Source organism: Oxyura jamaicensis, chromosome 5 (genome assembly GCF_011077185.1).
Source record: "Oxyura jamaicensis isolate SHBP4307 breed ruddy duck chromosome 5, BPBGC_Ojam_1.0, whole genome shotgun sequence".
NCBI lineage: Eukaryota > Metazoa > Chordata > Aves > Anseriformes > Anatidae > Oxyura > Oxyura jamaicensis.
Window position 1 is genome coordinate 60,946,648 of NC_048897.1, and position 24,817 is coordinate 60,971,464.

General features: G+C 45.0%; 1 protein-coding gene across 4 annotated transcripts in view; it reads right to left on the reverse strand.

Moving 5' to 3' along the window:
• The window catches only part of LMO1 (LIM domain only 1), an 81,041-nt gene that overhangs the window by 3,996 nt on the left and 52,228 nt on the right, over positions 1 to 24,817 (reverse strand). For all 4 annotated transcript variants that reach the window (XM_035327929.1, XM_035327928.1, XM_035327926.1 and 1 more), the window contains 2 exons: positions 10,545 to 10,758; positions 331 to 456 (listed from right to left, as the gene is read on the reverse strand). In XM_035327929.1, the coding sequence (XP_035183820.1) occupies positions 331 to 456; positions 10,545 to 10,758 (340 nt within the window). The remainder of the gene's footprint in view (positions 1 to 330; positions 457 to 10,544; positions 10,759 to 24,817) is intronic.

A 24,817-nucleotide genomic window follows, 5' to 3' on the forward strand; every position in this document is an offset into this window, starting at 1 on the left:
CCATCTTCTGTGTTCTGCAAAGGAGGGTAGTTGCTGAAAGGACGCTGAAGCAGTTTGTTTTATTCAGCAGCAGCTGTGCTGCATACAACAGCATCCAGACCTGCAGTCTCCATGCCCCTCTCGCCCCCCCGGCTCCCACCAGCTCCAGGGGGATTTGCAGTGAAGGCCACAGGTACTCACACGCCTCACGCAGGCAGCCGACTGCGCCAACCCCAGCCATGCCAGTGGGCTGAGAGCCCCAGAAAGGTAGCGTGGGTCATACACTTCTCTGTTTTGCAGGCCAAGGGATAAATTAGCTCGTGTTTGTGTGTGTAACAATTGCGTCCTTACCGCTGGTTGCAGAGCTGACAGGCAAAGCAGTCCAAATGGTAAACATTATCTCTGGCCCTCATCACCATCTCAAAGGCAGGGATCAGTTTACTGCAGGCAGCGCAATTCCCGGTGGTACCAAAGAGCCTGCCAAAGAAGCACAATCATTAGAAGCCATTTTAATTAAATGGTGGAAGGACTAATTAAGTGTAATTAGCAGTATCAAATACTGTATTGCACCAATAAATAGAAGTTGCAGTCTCCATCTCGCTGACCAACCAGTGCGCAGGAACTTGGGCTAAAACTGCCTGGTGAGCAGGCCCTGACTGTCAAGATGAAAACTTCATTTGGTTTGCAAGCCCAGGGCTAATTTGCTGTCTAATGGAGAACAGCATTAAACACTCGGCGCGCTATTTCGGGGCTCACAAAATTTCAGTCAAGAGCTATCTTTGCCCCCGGGGCGGGGGGAAGGTGCCCAAAGCTGCCCTTCGTCCCTACTGTGGCCGCAGGCTGGCGAGCTTTGGCACCCCCGGCCAGCGGAGCTGCGGCGGGGCTCGCCAAGAGCCTCGCTCACCTGCTGTTTAAGAGGCAAAAGCACAATTTCTCTGGCGACGAGCACCAGAGCGTTTGGCAAAGCGTCTCAAGGAGGACAAGCCCTCCTCGCTGGCTGTGCCCCCTCCTCCACATCCCTCCCGGGAGCCAGCTAAGCCCTTCTGCCAAGGCCCGGCCAGCGTGCTCAGCCGTTCCACTTCAGCTCCCCGGTGCTCGAGGACAGCCCTACAGCACTGGAAGCTTTGCCACTTCCATCTTGCCTTTCACTATCTGTCTCCCCAGACGTCTGCTGCTGTTACAGCTCCTGCCGGGGGACTCAACCAAGACGGCAGCATCCTTCCCCCAGCCCCGTTCTCCGAGAAGCCCCCGCGGGCCCGTGTACGCACCGCCACCACGTGAAAGCCAGGCAAAGCAGCTGGGGCGGGAATCAACAGGCCAACAAAGCCACATTCCACCTGCATCTGTGGTCAATACACACGCGGTCAGCTACTTTGCCTCGGAGATGACAAGAGCTGCACTCGCGGAACGAGGCGTCTCCTGGCGTACGGCTGTGGCTCCCCGCCAGCTCCGCGCGTGCAACGCGTCGCTGCCCGCAGACAGGTCTGGGCTCGGGGCTCGTTTCAAGCCACTGCTTCTGGCTGATTCCACAACACAAAGACGGGGAGCATCAGGAAAATCTATAACCAATTTCTAACCCTGCAATTTGCCAAGCTAATCAATACTAATTATTACTGGCCAGTAATTGTGAACTAAACCACTCAGCAATGTTACAGAAACCTCCACATAACTCTCCCACTCTCACTGTGCTGTGCCACCAAAGTTAGCTTGCTCCTGAGACAGGATGCACCCTGAGATGCTCGGGCCCTCGCTCAGCACCCGCTCGCAAATCAAGCCCTAATACAGACATCCGCGGTCCCTCCCTCCCCCAGCGTGGCTGCTCCCTTTGCTTCAGCGGAGCAAAACCTGCCAGCTTTGCTGTGGTTTTGCCATTTTCCGCAAAACCCAGCATACGTTTTTAGAGTGCCCAAGTCACAGCAAACTCGAAAAAAAAAAAAAAAAAAAAAAAAAAAAAAAAAAGAGCCCAATACATTAGGCAGGGAAACCGGGAGGTTAATCCTAGATTTGCTCTGTGCCCAGCACTGCTACGCGCACAAGTATAAAATATCCATTATTCATTAGCATCACAGTTGTGTGGAGCTCAATCTAGATTAAACAAAATAAAGGGGCCCCAGACAGCACCATTTGCATTGTTAAGCAGGCGCTTTTCTTCAGCCTTCAAATGGGAGACTTTTCTAAATGGAAATGATGGGGAAATTTGGACAGATGTTCACTTAACTATTTAAACAGTTAGCTTAAGAAACATGAAAAATGTATTTGGCATCGTATTCACCTGTCTCCTTTCAGGGGGCTGGGGGTAAACCAATTGTTAAACAGCTTTGACTGTTTGCATAAGATCTGAAGCTTATGTTCTGTCCAGCTGAAATCGTGTTGCCTTCTAATGTCTACATAAACGTAGCTCCCAGCTAGTCCACGCGCTAATCTTTTTCTCTTCTATCAAGTTTCACAGTCCTCCATCCCCTGCCTTTCCCAACCGATGAACATTTCACACTTATTCTAGCACTTCCTAATTTTAATCTGCTTTTCAGAGAGTGATTTAGAGCCCTGTATATTCAGCGTGCTTCTAAAAATACGCTGCAACTTGTAGCTCAGTGAACACGAAACAAACATTTTTTTAATCTGCTCGAAGAAAAGCAAAACGAACATGGACTTTTGCCTTTTTTCCTTGCCTTTAAAAAAAAAACAAGCCCCCTCTGATACCGACTTACCCAGCAGCTACTTGAGCTGAAACTTTCTGAGGTGGGGAACTTAACGTTGCTGGAGGAGGGAGAGGAAGAAATCCTCCACCACAAGCCCCATCTGTGGCTAAATTTAAAATAACCCCACATGAACACACTGATCTGCATTCTGTCCCCCAGACACCTTCGTAACAGATGCGACGCTCTCTCACACACTCACGCACACAAAGTTTAAGCGCATTAGAAAAATCTATCAGAAGATGCTCAGCATCTACTTACCAGCTTGGTGCCATTGGCATAAAAGAAGCTGGAAATACAGAAAGGGTTCAGTCTTGATACTTTTGCTGCTTCTAAAAATACCATATTTTTTTTTTCAATCTTGCTTTTGAAGATAAAAGGCAACAATTTTTAAGTACAGATTTATTCCCCCTTATGTAACAAGACAACCTAGCCAGCTTGTAAATAAGCACAGACTATGCAGATTTAAAATTTAACACAATTAAACTTTTACCCCGTGGTAGTAATTATGTTTAATGGCTCTTAGCCTGAACTTAACCATGTCTATTGTTGTCAGCCAGTCTAAAAGCAGGAGTTTGTCCAAGGACAATTTTCTGTAGTTTATAGGCACACTAAAAACCCTGCTACGCGCTGTTCTCATTGGCCATTGATGTCAGTGTGTATAGTAAAAATTAAAGCTAATTGGCATACAGGAGCGGCAGTGAATGCAAATGAATTAATGGGAAAAGAGGGGAGTGCTCTTGGAAGTGGTATGCAACTGTTGAAGGATATTTTTTACATCACATCTTGTTTGGACTGAAGTATAGCCTTCTGCACGATGATGCAGACCTCATGGGCTCTGTGAATACACCCGAAGTTAGTTCAAGGTGTTAATTCAAGCTGTACCTAAAGCCAGCAGCACCCTGCGGGTTTGGGGGGGAGAAGAGAATGGCAAAGTGTCCGTAGCGTAGGAAAATGGGTAGAAACTTCTTATAAGATGACATTAATTTCAGCACCTTTTTAAAGATTTTTTTTTTCCTTCTCAGACCAGAATGTGCAAGTTGGCTGAACTGAGAAACCAATTACCTATTTCTTGTCATCACTACAAACAACGATCTGTGTTAGTCGCTGGCTGCAAGGAGGGAATCCCCACTCCTTCTTCCCTCTGGCCTGGTGTCTGGCTAGCTTGTAGCTTGCAAGCAAGGAAGAAGAATCTTCCCTCTGCATCGAGTGAAAATTTTGGAGCTGTTGCCTTCACTAAAGGAAACAAAAAAGAGGGACCAGGACAGGCACTTGTAAATAATGAGTGGCACAGAACGGATGGGTTGTGAGGGTTTTGTTTGTTTTTTGTTTTGTTTTTTAAACAATACCAGAACAAGACAAGTTCAAAATTAAGCTGCTGAGTTGAGACTGATAATTCCCCAAAACAATACACTTTGTCAGTGAAAGCTAAGAATTATGAGTTGGAAAAGGAATAAACACTTAGCTACAAATAAGTACCTACATTTTTACATGCAAGTAGTTACCTGCACAACTACATATTTCTCTCTATATTTGTATACCCAATTATCTGGATATATAGGTTTTTGAAGAGGTATGGATCCCATGCTCATAGCCTCTCTCCAGCTAGTAGGTAGAACAGGTTTTCCCATTCCCCTTTCCCTTCCTGCCTGCTGCTGTTTATTTCCTAGATCCATCAGGACCGCTTAGAACAAGGCTCGCTTTACCTACCTGGAACTCATTGCTACGAAACGAAAGGATTTCCCCCTGTACTACTGGAAACAAACCAAGTCGCCTTACAGCGAGGATAGCTTTTACCAGCTTTCAATCCGTGTTTTTCCTGTCTGGGCACACTATAAATATACTGAGCTACAAGTCTGATCTGAGCGGGGTACTGAACATGCCAATAATTGCAGGGAAGCCTGAACATCACTTGAAAAGATAAAAAGGGGAAGCTTAAAAGCGACTTCAGACCTGAGGTTCCGAACTTCCCCGTAATCAGCATTCGTGTAATATTCAGAGAAAGCCTTTGCGAGTGGCATTTCAGCAGGGTAAATACATCGTAGCTGGTGCAGCCTCCTCTCCAGGAGGCCGCTGTCAGTGCTGCAGCGGGAGGTCACGTCAGCTGAAGGAAAGGAAACGCATTTTGATACTGATGAAGCTGGTCAGGCTGTCCTTTCATGATGCCTTCAAGTTCAGTCCAAAGGAATTTCCATCTTGCGTGCCCAAGGGTTTGTCATTCCCGGACGGCGTAACGAGAGGACTTCAAACAAAGCCCCCTGGCTGGGTGACCCGCACTAGCTCTGAGATTACCAGGCATAAACTTCAAGGTCGCTCAAGGGCACGTGTTTTCAGTTGAAGAGCTCATATGAATGTTCACTTATTTTTACTCTTTTGTCTCTTCCTCCATATTTTCTAGAGGTATTTACAGTGGGGCTGGGGCTCTTAACAGGTCGAAGTCCTGGTCTTCCTCTCCTGCCCCAGCCTTCCTGTGGTGTAACTGATGCCACTGGCCTTAAAACCCATCTTGGCTGCCTCTGCAACTGCTGAGCACTTGTTGAGCACCTCCTCTTAGGAGAGTTTAAAAACAGCAGTCAGAAAACTGCAAGTTTGAAAGCACAAGAGGCATGTCAGCATATCACAGCGGGGAAAAATCCTCCACATAAGCCTTCCACCTCACTGGGAGGTTGTGGAGGGGAAAAAAAAAGGAAAAAAGCAAGTGAACAAAACATACATCGCTTGTTTATCCTGAAAAGCACAGGCTGTGAGGAACTCCTGGACCAGATACTATGAAGGAAAAAAAAATAATCTGTGCTTTAACATCACAAAGCACAGCAATGCTGCCAAGACACATTGTATTTTGAGCCTAATTAGTCTTCCTTAATTTGTACAGATACCAAGCGTAGAAGTGAGGGTATCCTATGCAGCATGCAAGACGGTCCCTGTTGCGATGCAAGAACAGCACTTCGATTTAGCAGCACTTGCAGGCTCTGAGCAGACGCCATTTGTTCAGCCAGGCTGAACATTTCTGCCTCCCCTCCCACACTGAACGTGTCCCGTGAAAAGCGGGCAGTGCACGCTCTCAGTCCATGTATGCACACTGTGCCCCTTCGGGGGAAAAAATCCGAAATACCTTCCTCCTTCCTCCCTGCTTCAAGGGGCTGCAGCTGCTGCAGCTTCATTCAGAGTATTATCGATGTCTCTGACGTTAGTTTAAGTTCTGCAAATTTCAGCATACTTTCTTCAGTTTCTGAAAGTCCGTGCTGAGAAACCCAGCTGGTTCAGGGCTTTCATTCCCGACTTGGGGAAGGACCAAGGAGACCAGAAGGAGGGCATCTGTCTGCGTCCTTCTGCGCCAGTCAGCGAGGCGCCCGCGTTTGTGTAAAATGGCTTTTCATAATCCACAACAAAATTACACCCTGCGCCTTTGCAGGATACAGGACAGCATCAGATACAGAACATCTAGAGGGCTGCCAGAGCGATTCACTCGCAAACTGAACCTGCTAGGGACATTCAAACAGAACCAAACCCAGTATCCAACAACTGGAAACCCCAGCGCTGGACAGGTGACTCGCCTAGCCTCAGAGATGCCTTTGGTGGTGTGCAGAGAAGTTGGAGTTAAAGCCTCCAAACAGCACCGCGGTGTGCCAGTGCCAGGGGATGTTGGGGTGCCCAGGACTGTCCTGCCTGCCCCAGGCACTGACACCATGCTTGGGTTGCAGCATTGAGCCATGCTGAGTTTCCAACGCTGATCAAAACCTGCAGGGAACTGGGGAAAAGAATTTCTACAAAATCCACTGAGGTCGACATCAGGACTTCCCAGAAAATCCTCTCTCTTACCAATTCACCATCATTTCTGAATGCAGGTTTTGAGCTTTCTTTAGAGTCTAATTAAAGCCCTAATCAATTTAAGCAATGAAAAACTTTCCCGACACCAGCACAGCAAACGTGCTGGAGCAACCGCTCTGCCCCTGTCAAAGTGATCCTGACCCTCCTTTCCTCACGTGAGGGCACCATGCTGAGTAAAAAGGAAAAATGACATTCTTCATCAGCACATCGCAGCAAAACTTACGTTGTCAGACCCTCCCGGGAAATCCCGGTGCGACACCCAAGCCTTGCCTGTGACCCGGAGCCGGGTGGATGTTTAATTACACGCAGGAAGACGGAGGCGGCGCTGCTGCACGGGGGCTGCGAGGGGCCTCCCGAGCCGCACGCTAAAGCTGCTCCGTCCCAGAAGCAGCCTTCCAATAGCATTCGCTTATCAGAAATAATTAGATGTAGAAATGCTGGAACTGTGATTATGAAACAAATGGTAAATCTATTTGCTCAGATGAAATGTATCGAAAGATACATCTTGACACAGCTGGAGACTGAGGTGATACCGCAAGGATAACAACTCGAGATCCAATTTCATCTTTCATGATTAAAAAATGAGCAAGAAAGTGTTTTATGAAATGTGAAGGTTAACAAATGTTCCTTCACAAGCAATGACGACAGTTTATCTTTTGAAACAAATGATCGGGCTGTGGTCTGCTAGCAGGTCCTGAAAAATATTTGAAAGATTTTCAAAGATTTGCCCGCTGAGGCGGCACCACCACCACCACCACGGCTGGCTGCGACACAGCGGGGCAGGAGCCAGCCGCTCCCATCCCAGTGCCATGCCCCGTGCTGGTGGCAGAAGCCCCGACGTCTGTCCCTGAGCCCAACCCTGGCCGTGGCTGCAGAGGAGCCCCCCGAGCAGGGCGGGGGAAAGCACGTCGCACCGCCTGACGGAGCACGTGTGCCCCAACGCCTCGTTCAGCTGGTGGGCAAGGTCGAAGAAACAGCAGCCTGTCAGGAGGAGACTGTGAGACACCAAAGCTTTCCTCCTGGTCTTCACGCAACTACATCCCTTTTGGACTTGTGATACGAAAGATGCAGATACTTACAGTTACGGCCTCAAAGTCAGTCTAGGTTTTAATTCTAGCTTTTCAAGTGATGGTTGACCTACTAAACATCAGCACAGTATTTGACACTGGCCTCACTCAAGGCATACAGAAGAAGTGGTCAACAATTCCTTTGACTGTCCTCCAAGCACAGTACTCACTTCTTGATGTGAGTACAGCGTGAGGTACCAAAGCTTATTTTTAGCAATGAATTCTGCTAAAATCTGGTGAGTAGAATAAATACCATGAGTTGTTTAGCAGGGTCAAAAAGATGTGGATAGAGACTCTAAAACTGTTAAAGGGAAGGAATTAAATATGATGGAAATGGGTAATTCTACAAGAAGAAAAATTCAAATTACCGGGAGTGAACTGACAGAACTGAGGATGGTGGCAGCAACTTCAGTTCCTTCTATTAATAGAACTAATAGTTAAAATTGAGAGAGAAAGAAATACTATGCGTAGAAGGCAACAGGAGATGTTTTAAAGTAAAAAATAATTTTAAAAAATGCTTTATGCTTCCATAAAATAGAGGGTTGTATGGCGCTGCTCCTTATTGCTATTCTAGGACCCTGAAAGGGTTCCTTATCAGCAGGAGGACAGAACCCAGGAGTGCAGCAGAAACCCCCAAAGTGAGTATCAACCTGAATTTAATTAGCAAGAACACAAAACATCACAGCTGCACGCATCACCTGAGGAGGTTAAGAGTAGCCAGAGGTGTACAGGAGACTGTGCAGCCAGCTAAAGCATATGGTGCCCTCCTGCAGTACCAATAGGAGACCCCCAGTTCTACTCATAATACCTATCGTTTCTTTAGCACAGAGAACACCTAGTTCAGTTTTGCTGGACCACATAAACTTTCTCTTTGCAATTTAACCATTCTGTACAAATAGTAACAGACTCCCCCCCTTGGCTGGTCAGGGATTATTCTAACCCAACAAATAAGAGGCAGAGGAGCCTACAAAACCTCTTTCAGGTCCAGGACAAGTTTGCTTCAAAGACACACTTGCTGCTGTCACAGAAGCTATGTGGCCATGGTAAAACACTATCTTCAACTGTTGCCTTCCACATTTCACATCATGAATTGCCCCGTCTTCTCAAAGCTGGGATGTGGGCTGCTTCTTGGAGTCTGCATCTCCTACCTTATTTCCTTACTCTAGCACAGACTTCTCATGTGCCCCCCAAAGGCTTGTCATCCCCGGTCCAGTGGGAAGATCACAGATTAAGCTTTTCTACCTCAAAGCAGTATTCTCAAGATAAACCAAAGAAAGAAAGAGATGCCCCACAACTGCAGTGATAAAAAGTTCTTCCAAGTTTATCATCATCGATATTGCTCTCCTTTGGTACTCTAACATGACTGATTTGATGCCACACGTTATTTTTGTTATGAAACTAAAACAAATATAAATCAATACAGCATTCATTAAATGGACTTGTAGGTCTCAAAAAACTAATGTGAATGGGAATCACCACCCAGCTGATGAATTTTTAGTAGGGTTCTGCAACACATGGAAAAACACTGAATAGCTGTCTTTCAGGTCAGAATAATTTTAAAAACAAAACAACAACAATTTTAAGTAATCAAATGCACATATGACAAAGTCTACAGAAATGATAAATAATGAAGAGGAGGGTGGCCGATGGAGAGAACTAGATTGCTTGGCATGCTGGGTGCAAACAAGGTATATGTTTTAAGACCGCCACATATAAAGAAACATCCCAGAAGCTAATGCTGCCTATACTTTCTGGAAGAAAGACTATTTCTAGAAGCAGCTCTTCCGAAAGACTTTGGGGGTTCCTGTGAATAGCAGTTAATACATCCCAAAAGTGAGCAAAAATCCTTGTGTGGATAGGATGTTTTTGTATACTGCCTCGCTGAAAGGCAAGGTGGCAGCTCTCATAGAGCAGCTATTAGACTTATTTCTTCTATTTGGATCCATCTCGTTTTAGAAAGAGAAACTTCCTTGTTTAAGTTTGCTTAGAAAACTTTACTAAAGATTTTCAGGAATATGTTTTACACTGAAACACATGAAGTATCTGATGACCGGGACTAACCTAGCCACCACCTGCACACCAGAAGGCTAGCAGCAATGTACCTTCCTTTCTGAAACCAGTGTGGTGGGCTTTGTTTGGCTTCACGTGTGTTTGCTGGTTGAGGCTGCACAAGAAATAGTGTCAGAAAAAAAAAAGAAAACAAACACTAGCTGGAGATCAAGTACGTTCTTCCAAAGGAAAAATAAAATAAAACTTGGAGTGTTTTGCAGTGCGACCCTCATAAGAATGCTTGCATTAGGGCTGCTGCCTTGCTAAAATTCATTTGTGCTTATCTAAAGTATTTTGTGCAACAACCCTATACATGCTAGGCAAAAAATCCCCTGTGTTGTTATGTATTGCAGACACAGACTGTCAGGGTAGCTCTAACCCAGAGTTAGCATTGATCTCTGCAGACTACCTCATGAACAAAAAATTTTTGAAGTTGATCTGTAATTTTGGAGTGTTTTGCTCTGTTTACTTAGCAAAGAGACAAGAGCCCCGTGGGAGGAACTTTACTGAATATAGGCGCTAAAAGTCTGTGTAAAAGTCAGCACTGAAAGAGAAAAGGAAAAGCTAAAGGTCCGCTCAGATCACAGAATGTCGTAAAGGAGCATAGATAACATCATAGATATGCAAGAAGAATTAATGGTCTTAATTTTCTCAGCAAGCACTTTTTGCTTTTTGTTGGTTCACAATAAGAGTTAAGTCACGCCACCCTCCTCCTGCCTTGACCTAAAAACAGGATGACACCTCACTAAGCATGTTTAGTGCAAACCAAAAGCCACGCTCAGACAGGGAAAGAACTCCAGCCTCCTCTGGGCAGGGCTGACCACGCACAACTACACATTTTCACAGCAGGGGGGCTAGAAAGACAAGCAGCTGGCAGCAAACCGAGAGGCTTTGGGAAGAGCCCACGGTACCTTCCTCTATTTACCTCAGGTAATCTCTGCGGCAAAGAATGAGATTCGCTTTTGTGTAAAGAGTTGATCCAACCTCTCCAAGACGACAGTCGCAGCAGGCACACTTTAGGCAGTCTTCGTGCCAGTACTTATCCAGGGCCTTCAGCAGGTACCGGTCCTTGATCTTCCTGTTGCAGCCAGCACAGCCCTTCTGCTTCCCTTTGGGTTGTACAGATAGCATCGGCACACCTGCAACACGAACACAGCAGGGATGTTAGAAAATATCCAGACAGCTCAAAGAGGTTGCCTGCATTCAGGGGCAGCGCTGTGAGCTGGAGGTAGGTCCGTGAGCGAACGCTGCTGCGGCCTTCGTTACACGGAGCTCCCGTTGCAGGAAGCTGAAGGCCAAAGGGACGTATGCTTCGCTTGCTGTCGCGGGGTTGGTAGGAATGCGGCACTTGCAGGAGCACAACACTTCTTTCCTAAGGGTAGGACTGACACCAAGCACCAGACCTTTTTTTTTTTTTTTTTTTTTTTTTTTAATTAACATTTTGCAGCAGAATAAACTGGCAGCAATTTCAACATTTTTTTTCCCCTCATTAGTAGTACCCTTGCGCTGTTAATTACCAGCCAGAGGCAATTACAAAGATCAGAAGGGACACCAGTGTGTGCACCCCGGTCCAACAGCTTGTCCAGATCAAGCTGGGGGTGGGGGGAGGAAGGGGTGTGGGTGTACAAGATGGGGTATGCCGCTATAAACCCCACCGGCCACAGAGGCCTCGCTGAAGGCTAGAGCCATCTCTGAGCTGCTCTAAAACCAATGCTACTCAAAAAGCCCTTGAGGACTGCTGAGAGTGCCCCAACCAGAGGCTCCCTGCCAGCAGTGAAGCCACCCTGCTTTGGAGGCAGCAAAGCAGCACCTCCCAATGTTAATGCTATTTTTACTAGGGTCAACTACTACAAATGATAACGTTGGGGCTGTAATAAGCGTGCCGTGGGCTTAACCAGCGCAAAGGAGATGAGAGGGGACACTGGCTAGAGCAGCAGGTGTCACTGGTTATATACTCTTACCCAAAGTTACGCCACCATTTCTGTAGCAAGTTGGACGCCCCAGAAAGTAGCAGCTTTATAATGGAATTAGTAACAGTCCCTTACCCTGAGCGGAACAAGCCAGTGCCACTGCAATAAGTGACATTTGCTGCTTTCCTTAGAAACCAGGGTGACCCAGTGTTGGCTAATGCTCAGCACATGTAAAACCTACCACTCATACAGTAATAATTGCTTTGTCAGAGCTGCAAGCAGATGACAATAGCACTTAAGACACCTCTACACAAACAGCGAGGTATTGATCCATCTGCTATCAAAGTGGCCTCAGCAGCACGGAGACAGGTCAAGTAACATTCAAAAACTCTTAAGACTTAAAGAGCCCTCCTGCTTTGCTGCAGCACGCTCTGCAACACCTGCAAAGTCAACACTCACAAACTTTTCTTGTGATGCCAGTGGCAAATAGGCAGTAATTACGTGAAAACTTAAACCTGTTTTTGGCTCCCGCTCATGCAGCCCAGAATGGCCGCTCACGCTGGTTCTGCCAGGGGTCCCGTGAGAAATTCCACACACGCAGCCACGGAGAAATACTCAGAGTTTTGGGACAGAGGGAAAGACGGGGAAGTCTGAGAAATGTGATACGCAGCACAGCATGAGAACAGACTGCCTTATTCTGAGCTGCAGAATGGCGCAAACACAGATTTGCATTTGAGACCTGTGTAAGATTAGCACCAGTGATGAATGAAAATAGTTAGCACTTACGAAAACTAAGACCTAGAGATACGAACTGTATTTTTAGATAGGAGCCCTGGACACCAGCGAGTCATTACCCACCCCCCAAAAACTGGCTCTGTATGAGCTGCATACCCTCGTACACAGCAGAGGACTTGTTAGAAGTGGTGTCTTCATGCAATTCTGCTTGCAGGGTTCATTTAGTTATGTGTGGTTCCTGCATCTGGAGATGCTGCAGGTTTCAAAGTGCAGGTTCTGGATAACCCCCAGACCCCCTCGCATGAGAAGTGCTGCTTGGATGGGGTCTGAGACCACCCGTGTGCCTCAGAACACGTCTTCAGCCAGACAGGACCTCCCAGGCCCCTCAGAACCAGCGTGCCGTGCCCTTGGAGCTCCAGCTGCCCTCACCCGGAGCGAGGGGGTCCCTTGGGACCAGGGCAGCCGTGTGGGGCTGAAACCCTTCCCAGACCATTACGAGAGCGTGGTTTGCCCAGCAGAGGCAGGTTTCCCAAGCGGTAGGCAGGCCCGGGGACAGCAGCACGGCGCGGCCGCGGCCTGGTTGCGTGGCGGCGGTTCTTCCCTCAGCGGCCCTGGCAGCCCTCCTTCCCCGCTGCCGCCTCAGCTCCCTGCTACTGCAAGCACACCATTGTCTTAGGACAGGCTTTTGCGAATAAGGGGAATGTAACACTTTGATTTTCTTCTAATAACTAGCAAAGGAACATATATATATATTTTTAAACAGTACCTTGAGCAAGGAAAAAAGCTATGTATTTGGTCAGTGTTCAGCAGGGGGCTTTCTAATGAAAAAAGGTACCATTTCAGAGATCATATGATGTTCAAAGCTGCTATTCCCACTCAGATAATAACGAGCAAGGTCAGCCTCTGCTGGTCAGGTTCAGTGTTTTGAAATTACATTTTGGTCTGTGAGGCTTCCCTCCGACATCCAGCCAGCTGGTCTGCACGGAGCGCACACACCGCTACAGAAAGTTGCGGCTGCAATTAGCTGGTGAGTTGACACAGCAGGCAAGGCGTGAAACAAAATTTCAAAAACTGCCAAACCTGATCAGCAAGGGTTCCTCGCAGGCTTGCCATGTCATTTGCAAGCAACAAGAGAGCAGCATCTCAAAAGCCTAACCCCTTTCGCAGTCGGAGGCTTGCACAGAGCGGACGCAGCCAGCACCAAACCCCAGTTTCCTCCTCCTGCTTCCCTTCCAGCAATCCCCAAACAAGCCAGGCTTTGCAGGCAGAAGCTGCCTGCAGAGCTGCTCTTCCTTTTTGGAAATTTCCCCGCCGTAAAACTACAGTGCTGCCTCATTTCCCCATGTCGATTTTTTTCCCCAATATTTAGCAAAAAATGCCAAGATGCCTCGTTCGTTTTGATCAGGGGCATGGCGTCTATGTGTCAGGAAGGAAAGGGTTCACTGTAGACAACTTCCACGTGCACCCTATGAGCGAGGACAAGGCAGGGAAAAGTGGCAGTGCAGAGCTAGGCAAATTAACAGCTGGCCACTCACCTGTTTAAATACATGATCACAAAAGGAACGCAGATTGATCACGGAATTCTGAAGGTACCATCCACTTCTCTCCCCTCTCCCGTTGCTAGCCATCCATCGCTATCTTTTCTTAGCAGCGGCAGATGAAGCCTTTCTATTTTTGGCTACCTACACTCCCTTCTTTGCCCTTTACAACTTAATAGACTTGCTGCTGGTAAATACAAAACAAAACCTGTTCTGAGTGCTCGGAGCTCCAATGCGCATTAAAAAATTATAGACACCACCTCTGGACATACTGAAATTTATGGCTGTGTCTAAAGAGGCTGTTATTGTAGTGAGTAATCTAAACTTTACCTCTATTCACAGCCGGGCAAACCAGCTTTAATCAGCCCGTATCTTCTCAGTCGGGGTCCTTCTGTAAAATTATTCCGCTGGCTTTGTAACACAAGTGTCCACTAAGTAGACCTCTACATTTTTCTAGCCCATTTTATTGATATTTCTATTCGACATGGCAATCAGCTGCAGTTCCTCTAAGGGCACTGCTCATAAAGCCTCGTTTCTAAGACAGCCCTGAAACTTTTTATAAATGGTAGACCTTTTAAATAACAGTTATCCGCAATGGTCCTATGGCGTACGTCTCCGCAGCGCTCTGGTCTGCAAGAGAGCTACTGGTCCCTTCTGAAAGCATGGAAGTTCACCACCTAATTTCTTTAATGCAGCTCTAAAGGTTAATTGGTCTGAAAGAGTAATGTGGGACTGCTGGCTAATGATATATGCCTCGAGGCTTTGCAGCTCTCCTGTATTTTCTGCGGTGAAGTCCAGAGCATACAGCACAGGTGATACCGCCAGGACTTTGCAGCCCCCCTGCAGCTTCCCGTAGCCCCTCTGCCACGCGAGCCCTCGTGACGCCCACACAAGCCCAGGAGCTGAAGGCGGCTCTGCTCCTCCTGCGCTGCGCTGCGTGCCTTGTCAGGGGGCTCCGGGAAGTGCCGCCGCTGCGCTCCTCATTACTGCTGCAGGAAGCTCAAAACAGCCCTAATGAGGAGAGCAAGCATACAGTACGGGCTGGGAGGAGGGACGTCCTCCCACGTTCCCCAAGGAATCGGGCCAAAATCTTCAATTTGCCATTTATGACAGCTAATTAGTTATTCTATTCAAAATCTTTGCTTTAAATAAAAGAACTAATTATACACAAAGGTCAGTCCCCCACCTCCTGTGAAGCACACATAATTGGCTTATTTCCCCAACATTGTGTGTATGTTTTACACAATGCTTTCAGGCAGATGGCTTTAACTCTTTCCCTCTGCAAGTTTGTTGTTTGTTGTTTTTTATTTATTTATTCTTTAAAGTTTTGCTCATATTAGCTACTTCTACCGTAAGAGCTCGCTCAAAAACAGAGCAGATAACTAAAAAAAAAATAAAAAATAATTAAAAAAAAATCCACTCCCAGGAAGGTTTTTGACAACCGCTCGACAACAGGGCTTCTTATACGTCCATACAGCACCTTGCACAACACGGTGCTGGAATTACGTTTGCGTTCTCCACCACAACTTCCTGCACAAGCAGTGCCTTTCAGACACACCACATTTCTGAACAACCCCTCTGCCAAAGACCACTATCATTACAGGTTTACGTTTTATTATTATTTATTTAAAGTTTTATTGAACTTTACACAAGCGATTATTATAGGGAGGCGGAATTCCAGTGCTGAAAGCAATCCTGGTTTAAGGACCGGAGTTTCAGCAGCTGGACAATCAAGCCTAGGTTTCAGAGTTCCACTTGAGGGACAAATGTTTATTTCTAGCCTAACACTCTTTAAATGACCTGTCCTCCTTTTGCCTACTAACAAAAAAACAGCATTTGGCTGCAAAAGATGAAAAAGTAACTGAAGAGTAGAAGTAATCTTATTAACTCCTGTCTCATCACAATAAATAAGCTGCACTCTTGTGTCTTTTATCAGAGGATCTTATATCATTTAAAAGCATTAGAGCCCTGCATCACCCATTTAAGTAAATGCAGACAGTCATTGCCAAAAAGATGCAGTGAATTTTCATTTCCTTAAAAAGGAGCTCACTTTGTGTTCCCAGTATTGTGTTACTCACCTTCTATGAATGTTACACTCTGCGAAACAAGGTAAACCATGCACTTCCACTAAACTGAGAGTACCTCATCTTGGGCATCTTCACCAAGCATTTCATCTGAAGAACTATGGCCAGAACCGTGAAACTCTTTGTGTCATCTGTATATCCAATTAAAACATTACCTTTGGAACACCAAGTACTTGCAACTAAATGCTTATGAACAAGCCTTAGACCATTCATCAGAATTATTCAATTAATAACCACAATCTTTTTTCATTTCCAGTTTCAGGCTGCAATATACAGTAGGGAATTTTTACAGTGGCTTTAGCAATTCATTTGTGGTATTCTTTCTTCTGTATCATTACTGAATGAACTCCCCAAGCATGGCAAAAAAGTAGTTGGAGTGGATGCTTAATAAGAGAGTCAACGTTTTTATCAGTACTTCTGTTTTAATCATGCTATAGTCCTCCTTCCAGTAAAACAGCAACTTTTTGACCCTTCAGTTTAGAATAAGCTTTAGTGAAGTGTACTGTAGGGTCCAGCTTCCCATAGCAGTTTCAGCTGCCTAAAAGCGATCCAAGGTGTCACGAATGGCTTACCCCACCTCCAGTCTCACACGCAGAGAGACCCTACTTTCGAGCCACTTACTCATATAGACAGTGATACCCAAAATAACCATTCTCATCATTTGAATTGGTACTGAGGTAGGTCCTGATTCAGGGCAAAAGGTTCAGGGGTAGAATCTAATTTTCATTTTCCTCCAAAGTTTTGAGACTTCCAGTACCTGGTTTAAGACTGTCGTATAGCTGCTCTTACCAGAGGACGACCTGTTGCTATAAAGGAACACATGGCAGCAGGACTGAACGCAAAGCATAATAATTGCTGCTGCAAAACACTTTCCATAAATCATTTTCATAAGCAACATTTTCCCTGTGCTCATAAAATATGCTTGTTTGAGCTTTAATTTTTCATAATTGGCATATGCCCAAAGCTTATTCTTAGCACATGCAATGTTTCAGTAAAATCCGTTTTTACTGTTTGAAGCCCCGGGAACAGTATTAAATAAATAAATAAAAAGAAAACATGACGATTTCTTGTACCTTCAACCTAATCTGAGAACATTCGGATCAAGCTTTCTTGGTTTGTCACAATTTAGTGTCCTACAATCTAGCAAAGTTCCTGATTTTAGGTGACTAGTTCCCTCGTTCAGTTTCTGTAGTAGAAAAAACTCTGGCAATGGAGACAATATTCTCAAACCACCTTTCCAGCAGAAAGGTAACATTAGAGATGAGAGAACATGATTATTTGGGATGATCAGCCTGGAATTCTTCCCATATTCCTCACTACTCCACCGGTTTGCAGGTGACTGCTGAAAATCCACTAAGATCCCAAGTTTTCTCATCAAGGGATTTGGGTGTCAAAGAAAACCAATAGAAGATTTTCCAAGTCAAATGATCGCAAAGATAAGAGCTCATTCTGCTCTTTTCAGCTCACTTAGGTAGAGTTTAGTGTCCCCTTCCTTGTCCTTTTCCGAAAAGGACAGAAAACCAAAGAGAAAAACCTTATATCAAATTAAAATCGCAATGAGTGTCTGAGAAGTAAAAACTCAACTCAATTATTTCCTTGCACACATGTAATACTCCAGAATCCTGACCTTCTGGGAAAAAGGCATTGTTTAACAGATTGCTACTGAGGTTTCAATAGATATGCAAAGATGTGTGATGTAGCAGAGCTCAGGTTTAGCAGCGAAACATTAACATCACTCTGACAGATTTGGTACACTATGTCTGTGAATATTTTAAGGAGAATAGAGCTATATCACTGCACGATCATCATCATCTTTTCTTCTGCCTCTTTGCAGACACATACAATATCAACCCAAGCTTTCGGCAACCTTAATAGAATCTCAGTGCCCACTGCCAAATGGCCATTTGATGTTCTGCACTGTGTACACTGATGAAGCAATCTGTCACAGCCCTTAATGCAGGCAATGATGACTACCCAATCTAAAGCTTTCACAGGCTTAGAGAAATTTCTCAAGACTTTTGGAGCCTATAATAACTTGTGCAATACCACAAAATAATTTGGAATCCTGCTGCTCTGTGTTTAATGAAATATGAATATACTCTTAAATGTTTCTAGAAGAAACCCTGCTCAGGCCAAAAGCATATTTTACACCATCAAGAACCAGAAAGCTGTGCTGGCAACTCTGAAATAGCCAATGCTATAGTGATTGCAAGTTATTCTAGTACGAAAGTATCAGCCTCCAGTATCAGCCTGCAAAGCCAAACATTGATGCTTATATGCCCTGCACAAGATTAGTGCAGCCGCACCTTTACCTCTATAAATAGAGAGGCACTAAACATTCATTTGCATATTTTCTTCATTTTTAGCAGACAAGTAAAGATTCACCTATAAAGAACGCAGAGAGAGTCCCTCTACTTAATGCAATCCTTGTGAGGGAGACAATTGCTGCTGACCTTCTAGAAGTCATGAAATACACCTCCCTAATGAATCAGAAAGATGCAGTTATCCCGAAAAACCCAGGCTCTTCTCCCTTTCCTAGCGACAGCAGACCAACCCGTCTGCTATTAAAAGTTGAAAGGAGCAGGGCAGGAAGGAAAGCTATTTCCTTCTCTTCTTGTTGAAAGGAAAAAACACAACACACAGTCCTTTGCAGGACCATTTGCATGCTGAGCTGTCAGACCATGCACTTTCCATTAAAGAGATAGCATCCCTTTTCATAAGTCCATTTGGGATCCATTTTAGTGTTATCTAAAAATCAAATCTACATGGTAATCCTTTTAATGTACTCTTGACTTTTAAAAACAGCTTTATGTTCCTTCAGGAAATGTTTTAAGCCATTACTCAGTAATTACTACTCACCCATGAAAACACTGATCTTTTACAACATATAATCAGTTTGCTGACTTAAAAAATGAAGCAGCCTGGAATTTTGTCTCATGAAAGTAGCGGAGAAAAACCAAGGTTAAGAGAACAATCCTTCCTCCCCCCACTATTGCAAAGCAGTATGTTTTTCCTGTCGTGTTAAGAGAGGGACCAGGCTCCGGGCAAGGGCAGGCTGGGGACTCGCCATCGCTGCTTTGCGCCGGCGGTCACCGCGCGCACGACCAATACGTGGTTACTGATTTAGGAAGAGGAACTTGTATCATCTTGGATATTGATGATATTCTAACCTTCTGCAAACCCTGAAATTCTGAATGATACTATACTACCTCCTGAAACGCTGGCAACGTAGGAAAGATGTTATGTTAAAATACAGCATGGGATTTGCAGAGTTGCTTTGGTAAACCCCAGCTAGACATTGACAAGTCCAGAAGGGATGCCAAAAATGGTTCAGATCTACACAACTGCACTGTATTTATCTGGAGTACACCTGCAGTCAACACAGCAATGTCTAGCCAAACTTCAGGGGTCTAAAATTGCCTTGAAAACTCTTATACCTGACCCTAAAGAGACCAAGACTTCATTTTGTTCAGCTGCAGCTCCTATCTCAGGAAGACCAGACAAAAGCCTACAACTTCTTCAAATCAGATGCTCAGGCTACAGGAGGACCCTGGATATTCTCACCTTGCATGCCATTTAATACAGGTGTTGACACGAAGTAGAGTCCCCCACCAAATTGGAATGATCCTTCACATCCCACTACTGACCCCAGGGAGCCCAGCACCCTTCTTGTCTTGAAATACTAAGTCAAAAGAGAAAAAGGGCAGGGTGAGGTTTGTCAGAAAGAACTTGCTCTATCTTGCAAAAATAGCAGCTAAATTCACTTTTCCTAATGTCATGAAGACAGAGAAGACAGAAAAATGACTTTACAACCAGTTAAGTTAGGGCTCGCAATCCACAGCTGACCATGAACGCTACCCTTCTTTACAAGAAATTATGCTGAATTAGGAATTAAAAGTGTCTTCCTGGCTTTAGCTGTTCTATACTTCTACAGAGAGTTCCTTGTTCCTTGGATGTGACATATAGCCCCAGGACCTGAGCATTATTACCCTGGACAACAGAAAAGACCTAAGTAAGAGGGAAAAAATCCACATCCCCCCTCCTTTTTTTTTTTTTTTTTTTTTTTGTGAAATGCCCCAGGAAGGCTTTGAAAACACTGTTGCAATTCACCATATATTCCAGAGTAAAGTGAGCACTAAGGGTTTGGGGCAAGTTAGCATGACATTTAGTTTGCACTAAAGCATCTTAGAAGCCATATGAAATATAGCGTAACAGAGCATATTCTCCTCTATTAAGCATTCAGGAGCCTTGCATCACAGTATTCAGAATATGGATGAGAAGTTGGAATTGCATAAGACATTCCTCCTCTTATGGCTGACCACTGAGTTGAATTCAAGCTGATCCTAAGGGAGTCGTTTTCATTAACCTACAGTAGCTCTCTAATCCTATTCCTTGAATTTCAGACCACCACCACTACAAGAATTTATGGCCTGCTGCCTGCACTTTGGATGGTACTCACACTTTACTCTTTTCCTTGATGTGTCCTGCTCCTCTGGATCATTACCACTGCTTTGTGCAGCAACCGATTCTCTTAAAGTGGAAGTCTGCTCTTCAATTCAGTTATTTATGCTCCATTTAATTCTCACCAACATACATGAGGATGCTGATGGTTACACTTGGTTAAAAACAATGAAAAAGATCATATGACCTAGCCCAGCGCGCAGAACTAAAAGCTTCCTGAAATGTGCCTCTTGAAGTCTGGACCAGCTATGCATCTCCTTATGATCTGCCTCAAACCTCAGACCAAAAAGAATTCCTAAACCACTAACCTTCAGCTCTAAAATGCTGCACCTTCAGGCCAAAAATTCCCTCACTGAGCAGCCTTTCTTCCACTCCACTTTGACGGGAGTCTCTACTGCTTGATTTGCTTGGTTTTCCTCCACCTCGTCATAAGATCCCTGGCTGCTGAAATGAACTCCTTCACTGAATTAATGAAATAAGGAGTCTTAAGTGCCTCGCAGTCCTTTTTAGAGAAGTCCGTATCCACAGATGAGTCTGAATTTCACAGCATCAGGGAACTGTGTGCCAACGCGCTGTACCGGAACACCGGGGGCTAGCAGGAGCTGCAGACAACAATGCTAGCATCAGGGTTATTTTAGATTAGAGTACTTCCAAATCAATTTTGGATTCAAACTTTTAAGTGCGCTCTCCAGAAGGAATCTGCACAGAGTAAGTATTTTCAAATGTAATTTTCTAAGCTTGAATGAAACTCGTTGTTATCGAAGGAAAAGACACAACTAACCCTTGCTGCAAAGGCTTGGTCAGAGCCAGAAAATGAGGGAGACAACAGTCCTAGGAAGGAACGAACTACCTCAGAAAACATCCATAAAACTGCAGACAAAAACAACTACAGATGCTCTAGGGTACAGATTTTTATCTGAAACCAGAAGCTGTCACAGCATTTGGGATCCAGGGCAATTCTCTGGTAGCTGAGGTACCCAATCTTCCACCAGCAGTGCTGTCCTGCCAGGGGTGAGGGCATGCTCTGGGCTGTCCTGGGCAGCCGGGCTGTGCACCAGGAAAGCACTCCGAGCTGCAGGGGAAAAAAGAGCAAGCTGAACCCCTCTGCACCGATAGCAGGATTTTGCCACGCCAGAAATCCTGCAGAATTAAGACAGATCCTCAGCACTCTGCAGAAAGAAAGTTGTTGTGATGAGGGAAGGGAATGTGTAAGACAGATGGGAGAGTTAAGGTTAAAGTTCAGACCAAAAGCAATTAAGACGGGTAAGAGTGCTCTGCAGCTTGACACAGGTTTGCTTTGTATTCAGAACTTTTCACTAGAATTAAGCATCTTAACTTGTGTATAGAGAGATTATAATTAAAACTTGACAAGCTTAAATTAGCCATATATAAAAGATTCTCCAGAAAGCTTTTAAAGTAGACTAAACATATCTATTAAAACGGAAGAAAAAAAAAAAAAAAAGAACCATTTTCAGTTACAATAGGTTTCCCTACCTAGATATCTTGAGAGATTAGATAAATTCAAAATCAAAGTTCTGCAACTGTCCAAAGCCACTTAAAGAGGGGAAGAGGGAGGAAGTGTGGCAATTAGAAAAACCTTTAAAAAAACCCCTCCATTTAATAGTCCACGGTCCTTTGGATGAACATAAGTACTCCAGAAAACCCTATAAAAGAAAAAAAAAAAAAAAAGAAAAAAAAAAAAAAAGATTCTAATTTCCCTTCAGGATTTTGAGCACTTCAGGGAGCACTCTATTACGGTTCCCCAGGGACTGGGGAATTATGTCAATCTGCCACAAGGCTGGGCAGTTAGCGAGGGAGGCAGCCACAGAGCTGCCTTTCACCGGCCCATGCCAATTAAAGCAGAGGGAGCATTTCCACCTCACACTGGCTATTCAGATTAATTCCTAGCATTTCAATGCCATACAATTTTCCTGAGTCCAAGGAACTAAATCTAAAGAAAATTCGCTCTTTACCGAACAAAGAAACATGTCCACCAGTGTCAAACGACACCACGTAATTTATTCCCATTCAAAAGAAAAAAAAAAAAAAGAAAGAAAGAAAAAGCTACAAATATTTTGATATTTCAAGAAAAAGACTATAAATACGTGGAAACCAGGTTTGTGAGAATAAAAGTCATTAAGGGCAGGGCTGCTGCAAAGTCCACCTTATTACTTCCAAATCATATCAGATTCTTTCTTTCCCCGCCTCTCCTTTCATAAAGCAAACGCAGTACTCAGGAAAAACATTCCTGTTGGACATCGAGGTGGGCCAAAAGAAGAAAGCTTTGGCTTCCCAGAACACACCTTCAGGCCTGCGATACAAACGTTTGCTTATTAACCTAGAGAGCTCCTGAACAGCCCTGCATTATTCCTAGGCCGGATTGCTCCCAGGACCGTGCCATCCCCTCAGCAGCTCTGATTTTCGAAGCTCTGGAACAGATGCTTACATATGCATGGGATACACGGTAAGGGTGTTTTCAGAGGCCTTAAGGGGCTCTTGCCAAAACTTGTTGTCGCAGCCCGTTGCCGCTGCTGAAGACTCAGAAGTTATGATTGCAGCATCCTACTTTTGGGTAAGAAAGGGAAGCAATCAGCAAACAGACCAACAGTCAGCACAAACGCTGTATAAAGCACAACGCAGATGAGTACAGCAGCTCTTCAAAGGAAGAAGCTAGCGCCTGTCCCTCAGAAAAATAATCACTCTGTAGCAACAATGATCACTCCAAACCCATGTTGTTTATCTACAGCCTACAGTCATTGTTTCCACATGCAAAATGTAATCCTTTTCTGAAATTTACTTCAACTCTCCTGCACTCCATGTGGTACCTCTTTTCAGAGGAGTGTTTAAATTATCTAAGCGCAGGGAAAGCAACATTACTTTAAAGCAAGCCATGATTGCCACAGCAAAGCTTAAGATGAGTAATTTGTTGTTTCAAGTGTTATGCGGTCTTTTTTTTTTTTCTCCTTTTGCATACCAACAGTATTTGAAGTGGTAACATAAATACAGGAATCTTAATTTATTTGCCTTCATCTTTATATACTGCTATTGTACTTACTCCAACTCACAGAGAACCAAAACTCTGATAAGAAAACCAACGTGTGCTCTTGATCCAGTGTTTCCTCCTGGAAACATGTGAACATGTATTTGCAAGTCCTGAGTCCTCAAGTGCTTGCAAACAAGAATTGTGTGAAAAAGAATAAATATCTGCATTTCAGCCAAAGTCCAAGTACATCCGTCCCATTTTGGTTATCTGTAGCAGCAATTTTACAGCAACTGCCAAGTGCACAATTGCCACCCTCCTTTCAGAGAATTAAACAGCAGGAAGACTTCCCAGAGACTTCACACTTTTTATGCGGGTTCAGCCTCATTTCCACGTTAGTCCCAAATCCAGCACAGCTGAAAGTTAGCCCCAGCCCCAAACAGGCAATACAAGAGGAGCGGTGTATCTGCGCTGAAAGCCAGCACAACCTAGGAAGCTGAGAGCCTGTTTCTCCTCCCGGTGTTGTAACAGGACCATCGCTGTATCATCCATTCCCTGTCTCAGCGTGCCACCCTACCTATCCCTGCTGACGGCTGCCTGGGACAGAGATTATCTTCCCATGGGAATTCATTGCACAAAGTCCTCTCCTAGGCTGGAGAAGATCAGCAGGGGTTGCCCAGTCCCAAGCCCAAGCCTCTGCTCCAAGCGCAGCTAACTTCAAAGTTAGATCATGGTGCTCAGGGCAGTCTCAAACTCTTAGAGTGCCTGAGGATGGAAAGGAGGCATCTCTAGACCCTGCTCCCTCATGGTGAAAAGCACTTTCCTTTCATCTAGTCACAGCCTCCCTTGCTACCTCCAGTCCTTCCACTGCTCCCCTTGGAGAAGAGTTTGGCTCAGTCATCTCTGAGCCCTCGCAGGTGACTTCTCCCCATTGCTTTCTCTTCTCTGGGCTGGACAAACCCAATTCCCTCAGCCTCTCCCTGCACGTACAGCGACTGAGACGGTGTTGGGTTGACATGGGACTCCCTAGGCTTGCTCTAGGCTGTCAATTGGACAAGTAGCCAACTTTGAGTGACAGCCACTTACCCTGTGCTCAAAGACCTACAGCTGATTTCAGAATTGACACACTGACCTTGGGGAAGCAAAAACTTGTCACTTTTATATGATAGCACCAGTGGCATGAACTGGATACCTCAAAAATACTTATATTCCTTCATGAGCTCCAACATAAACTATTCCTAGAGCCTGGGCAATCTGAAACTTTGGTTTGTTTAAATATGCTTCCAATGCTGACACCACATTCTGCCTAGAACCTCCATATTGCAACCACACACAACTGGAGGGCTGAAACACAGCCACCTCCAGAGAGAAGTGAAGCCAACAGACGTCACACAGACAGCATTGTTTAAACGGCCAAGAAAATCAGGGGGAATACTTCCTCTGCATTAGTGCTCTGGGCCGTCCTGTGTCTATGCAGAATTGGCACCACT